General features: G+C 43.7%; 1 protein-coding gene across 1 annotated transcript; it reads left to right on the forward strand.

Annotated features, from left to right (window-relative positions):
- Positions 1-3,179: 3,179 nt before the first annotated feature.
- Positions 3,180-4,163, forward strand: SPERT (spermatid associated). The gene has a single exon (XM_010152754.1). It carries the CDS (start codon positions 3,180-3,182, stop codon positions 4,161-4,163), a length of 984 nt encoding a protein of 327 aa, XP_010151056.1.
- The last annotated feature ends 1,530 nt before the right edge of the window (positions 4,164-5,693 follow it).

The raw sequence follows: 5,693 nt of genomic DNA on the forward strand, positions 1-5,693 counted from the left end.
ATGAATGCCCTGCATATTCTATTTTCTTCTTAATAGGGTTCAGTGATAATCTGCTCTTAAACTTACAGTCAAAGAAAAACTCCAAACCCTTGTTGTCCTTGGAAAAGGATTTCAGGTCTCATAGCGAATACGAGGAGGTGATTTTTGAATGTATCAATATCAGTGCAGCAACAAACTGATCTGAAGATTTGGAATGAAAACAAAGTTTGTTTGGAAAGTGATGGATAAAGAATGCACTCAAACTGCTCTCAGTTATGAGCATCAAAGGCAGATCGGGAAGTCTGGGATCAGGAAAGGGCATGAGAGCTGAGCTACTAGAAAGGTCATTTCCATGAGAAATAACCCAAAACCACAATGCTGGGAAAAATCATAGACAATCCTGGGAGGCCAGCAAGGAAAGAACACAGAAGTGGGTTGTGCAAAGAGGGTGTGCAGGAGGTCCCAGCCCTGGGGTGGAGTGGCATGGGGCTGGCTGTGGAGTGAGGTCCCTGACAGCGCTTGCATCACAATTGGGCCCCTCTGTTCCCTGGTGTCCCTGGACTCCCTGGCAGCAGCAGAACCTCAGACCGTGCTGCTTGGCAGTGGCTCGGGGAGAGGGAGACCATCAGCCCCAGTGAGCAGGTAAGCACACGTCAGGCGTGTAATTTAGCGCTGCCAAATTACCCAGCCTGGCTTGATTTCATGCAGCTTTACCCCAGCCAGCTGCCCTGCCTCCCCAACCCAGCTGACCAGCATTTATTTAATTCAGAGATGGGAAGGGAGAATGATAGGTGAGGCAGGGGAAGTTGAAGCATATCTTTGAAGCCTGGGTCAATGTCTCCCCTGCAGTGCAAAAGAGCTGACAGAGCTGCTGTCAAGTTTAATTGTCCCCAAGATAATGTCCTTCAATGCCGTATATATTATAAATTTTGGTTTATCCCAAAAACATGCCGTCCAAGCACTCTAAACATAAGTGACTTTAACAACTCCAGCTGCTTGCCCATGATATGCAGTGGCAGGCGGGTCGGGGCTTATGATCATTAATGCTTTCTGCTTCTCCGAATACTTAGGGGTTCATTCCATCTGTGTCTGATTTACCTCCCCATCCTGGGGCTACTGGTGGAAAAATGGGGCTGGGCACCCCCAAGGAATGGGACAGGTCAGAAAAGCTGCAGAAGAGAAGGTGCAAGGGAATAAGAGACACACAGCTCTGAATGTGGCATTAAGTGGAAACAAACCCTTCCAAAACTGGGGGTTTTGGGGGAAATCCCTTTTAGCAGAGGAATGATGTTATGAAAACACAAGACTGATGTGAGATAAACCAGCTGGTGATGTGGAAGACAAACCTGAAAGTCAGATGGAGACTCTATTGCCATAAAATCAAGTGTTAGTGTGAACAGACCTATACTTCAATTGCCCTATTCTGCATTAATGGATTTTGGATTTTAAATCCAACCAATAATTCTCTGAGCTTTTGGACAAGCTTGGGAAGAGGGGGAAGGAAGCATCTATGGATGTTGGCTCTCAGAAGTAACCTGAAGGCACCTGGAGATGCAGAGCTGTGTGGTAGAGATGGCAGGGAAAGGGAGAAGCAGCAGGTTTTGGAAAGGAGAGGGTGAAAACAGGACAGGGGGTGCACAGTGTGATGGCAGAGCTGGAGGGTATGAGGAGCTTGTGCGTGGTTGTCACCCCATGCCTCATTCTTAGGGCAGAGACACGGGGGCAAAATTAATGAGGGTAAAACTCCCCTCATCAACAAGAAGGCAGGACTGGGTTTCCCAAGGGACAGGAGGGCATCTGGGGGACCTCAGTGGGGTACAAGGGTAGAACTGGGTGAAATTTCACAGTCAACTTTTTTTGTTTTTAAACTAAAAGAAAGGCACATTTGTGTTGTTAGAAACGCTGTGCAGAAACCTTAAGAATTCCAACAATTTGGTTATAAAAAATAGTTCAACCTCCGTTCAAATGACTTCATCAGGAAAATCACACAAATTCAATTCTGGTAAAAAACTGCAGAAAATAAGATTTTGTCACAGAGCGTGTTATTTTGTGGTGTGGGTTTTTTGGTTGTTTGGTTTTTGTTTGGGTTTGTTTTTGGTTTTTTTCTTTTTGTTCATGTAAAAAGACAAATCCTTCATTTGCCCAGGTTTACTCATGACTAGATGGTGATTTAAATCACAACATTTTGAGTAGAGGGTAAGAGGCAAGAGTAGCTAAGTCTGAGGTTTCTGTGACTGAAATGAGAAGCATTGGAGGCATGGCCCTGCAGTATGGATTTTTAAAGAGATGGGTTTTCTGATGATGTGAATAAGAGGCTGATGGACTCTAGGAAAGAGATAGGCAATCACTATTGCAAGGATAGAAAGCAAGAAAAATGATGGAGCTATCAAAGGATATAAAGGAAAAAAGTGATGGGAGAAATGAGAAAGATAATTATCTTGTTGTGACAGTTTTTGGACCATAGTGATAGGAACTTGTCAGAAAAACACACAAAGAACAACAGAGCTCTCCTGGTCCTAATGTCCCAGGACTCTGGTTTGGAGTTTTAATCATTTGTGCATATTGTATCACTTGGTGCTCTTCCAGTTCTGAGGATTTTACAGTCAAAAAGCACAACTGCCACTGCATTTTTGTGGTATCCTGTTAACACAGGCTGCTGAGCATCAACAAGAAAAAGCAGCTCTCGAGGTCAGTTTTTCACTGTGATCCTTTAAAAATGTTTTATTTTGAAAAGTTGGTTTCTGCCCCATCACAGTTTTTAATTCATTATTTGTCTGTCAGGCTATTCTGAGGCACAAGCTATTCTTACATTTGACTCTCTTACATATCTGTAAAAAGCAGGTAGAGAGATAAAAGGAGAGTTGAGGTTTTTATACCAAAGCTTGGCATAGAAGAGATGCTTTATCTACCAATGACGATTTTCTGAGTTTCTATAAACTATGTTTCTAGTGTATTCCTTACCTTTGAGAGTCGAACTGTGGGAAGTAACTTGTTTGTTCCTGTCATCCAATGTACTTTAATCCTAACCTTGAATTTTGGTAGTAACTCTTGGGCATTTGTGGTCTCTGTTCCTTCAGCTCTGATCAAGCTTCTCCAGCCCTGCTGTGTCACCTACTTTTTGCAAGTGGACAGTGACCTCTTGCAGAATTCCTGTAAGAAGCCTTTTCACACAGTCCTCCTCAATTTACTAAAGAAAAGCCATGTCTGATTTTGATCTGACAAACCGGAGCACGCAGTGTACAGAACCTGAGATAGACTACATTGACCCACGGATGAAACTGAGGGATGAGATCCTTGTCTTTGTTGATGGTAAACGGGTGAATGAGATCTACTGCCAGCCACCCCTTGCTTCCCACAGGAAACTCTTTAACAAGAAGGAACAGAATGAGTGGAGTATCTGGGAGGAGAACAGAGTACTCTGGGAGGAAAATCAAGCCCTCCGGATTGAAAACAGGGTGCTCTGGGACGAAAACAAGGCTTTACAATGTCTTCAGTCACAGAGCAAACCTGTCGAGGTTATTTACACTGATGATATTCAGCAAAGCCTCCAGAAGGAAAATAAGCCATTGTCATTCTTCCAAAAGAAGCACATAGGCTTTCCGGTCAGGCCAGACAACAAGGCTCTCCAGGAAGTCCAGGAAAAGAACAGAATCTTAGAGGATTTCCAGCGGGAGAATAAAAGAGTGCCCATCAACTGGAAAGACAAAGAAACCATCACGGTCCTTGAAGAGAGCAAAGATGCCAGCACAGACCTTCAGAAGGACACTGACACCATCACAGCTGTGGAAGAAGGTAATCCTGGCCCAACCCCACAGCAGGAGCATGAAGCTAAAAAGAACAACACCACTCCAACCCAGAATAAGATTAAGTCTGCTCCAAGCTTTCAGGGCGAGCATGAAATCCTCCAGGCTCTCCAGGACTTACCCAAACTCCTCCACATCTTCCTGAAAATGAACCCTGTACTTGAGGAGAAACAAGGATATCACGTTCCCTCCAACGTGAACAAATCCTTCGAAGAAGAATACAATATATTGAAGAAGCAGATGAATGATGTGAAAAATACTGTGTCAGACATTACGATACAAATGGAAAGATTGGAAAAGGAGCTCATTGCCATCACTTCCCTAATGTATGAAAAAGAAGGACAGAAGCTGGCAATTGAGCATCAGCTTGGAGAGATGTGAAGCTTGGTGCTAACACCTGCTCGTTCAATTTGTTGGAAAGCTTCTGTCCTTGTTTCAGGGAACCTAATAAAATCCCAGTAGAGCCTGAAGACATCTGGGGAACATTGTGTTTTTCTGAAACTTTCTTATGTTACTTACATTTCTTACATTTCGCTTTCTGATTACACAGTGTGGGTGACTGTCATGAATTTGCCTAGTGTCAGGAAAACAAGTTTTTCAGCATTTTTTTTTTCAAAGTTTCTCGTAAGAAGACCTGGATTTTCAAAAGATAACTCATGCTTTTCACAGTTAATTTGACGTACCAACTGGTATGTCTTGGCCATACTTTTCAGAGGGATGTGCATTTCTTGAAAATGAGGATCCCAACTGTGAGTTGAATTGAGATCCCGGGTAGTCCTTTTCTTTCTTATGGCTGGCCAAGTTCAGTGGCTGAACTGTGTCTTCTGCCACACATCAGCCTTCCCTCTGTCATATCAGGTAAGTAGTGGATCATGGAAAATGTAGCCTCCCAGAAGAGACAGGCCAATGAAAGGCAATGGGACACAGAAAAACACACTACATGTGCCATATACATATATTCTTGCTTTTCCTCATCCCACATTCCCACTTAAATTGTTGTCTCTCTTGTTTAAAGCTCTTCTCGGAAGAGGATCCACCTCTTGTCTCAGGGTATAACAGGACCTTAAAGCAAACATCACCCACTAGAAGAGCACATTCCCTTTCGTCCTGGTTATTTATAAATTACCTTCATCATTCTGTACCTTAATTAGGCTTAATTCTTCTCAAATGGCCTTGTTTTGGAACACTTGAATATTCCTACTGATTTCAAGTGAGATTATTATTTGCTGATAAATGGCACTTTTAGGATGCAGTGTGTATAGGGTAGACTGCTTAGCGTCTTTTTCATAGCTCACTGCTAAAAGGAAAATTCCTGTGGACCTTAGTGGTCTTTTAGGACCAGATCTTATTTGTGGCCAGGAATTAGTGTGTCTTTGCCAACAATCATGTGTAGTTATGGAGCTAACAGCTCTCTAACCTGGAGGAATATTGATACTTTTAGTGGTATCACAGGGCAAGGGAAGGGGCAATGCCCTGCCTCCGCGCATCAGAAGCCCCTGGGCAGCTTTGGAAGTCTGAGGTGTCTTCCTGAAATCTTCCATGGAACTTGAAGACTTGAAAGCAGGATCACACATACAATAACTTGCTGTCACAAAATGAGGATTACTTTGGGGTAAGCATGCTGCGAGGCTAAGCCCCAATACCCTCACCAGCCCTGCTCCATCACCCAGTGGGTCCCCATCAGCCAGACTGGGGCAGGCAGGTGGGGAAGTGCTGACCTCCTCTGTGCCTTGGTCCTGCCGCTGCTTCTCTTAGGACTTTTACTTCTTGTCCTTGTGGTGCCTTTTTGTTTGAATGTCTGGTGATTTCCCTCCTTTATTTCAAACTGTTGATAACATATCAACTCAGCAATCCCCTCGCCATGTGCTTTTGTCAGCTTTGCTTTCATGTCTTGTGTAGGTCAGCAGCCAC

Source organism: Eurypyga helias, unplaced genomic scaffold (assembly GCF_000690775.1).
Source record: "Eurypyga helias isolate BGI_N326 unplaced genomic scaffold, ASM69077v1 scaffold17215, whole genome shotgun sequence".
Classification (NCBI taxonomy): domain Eukaryota; kingdom Metazoa; phylum Chordata; class Aves; order Eurypygiformes; family Eurypygidae; genus Eurypyga; species Eurypyga helias.

Coding starts and splice junctions, on each gene's coding strand:
- SPERT (XM_010152754.1), top strand. CDS start 3,180: ATGTCTGATTTTGATCTGACAAACCGGAGCACGCAGTGTACAGAACCT.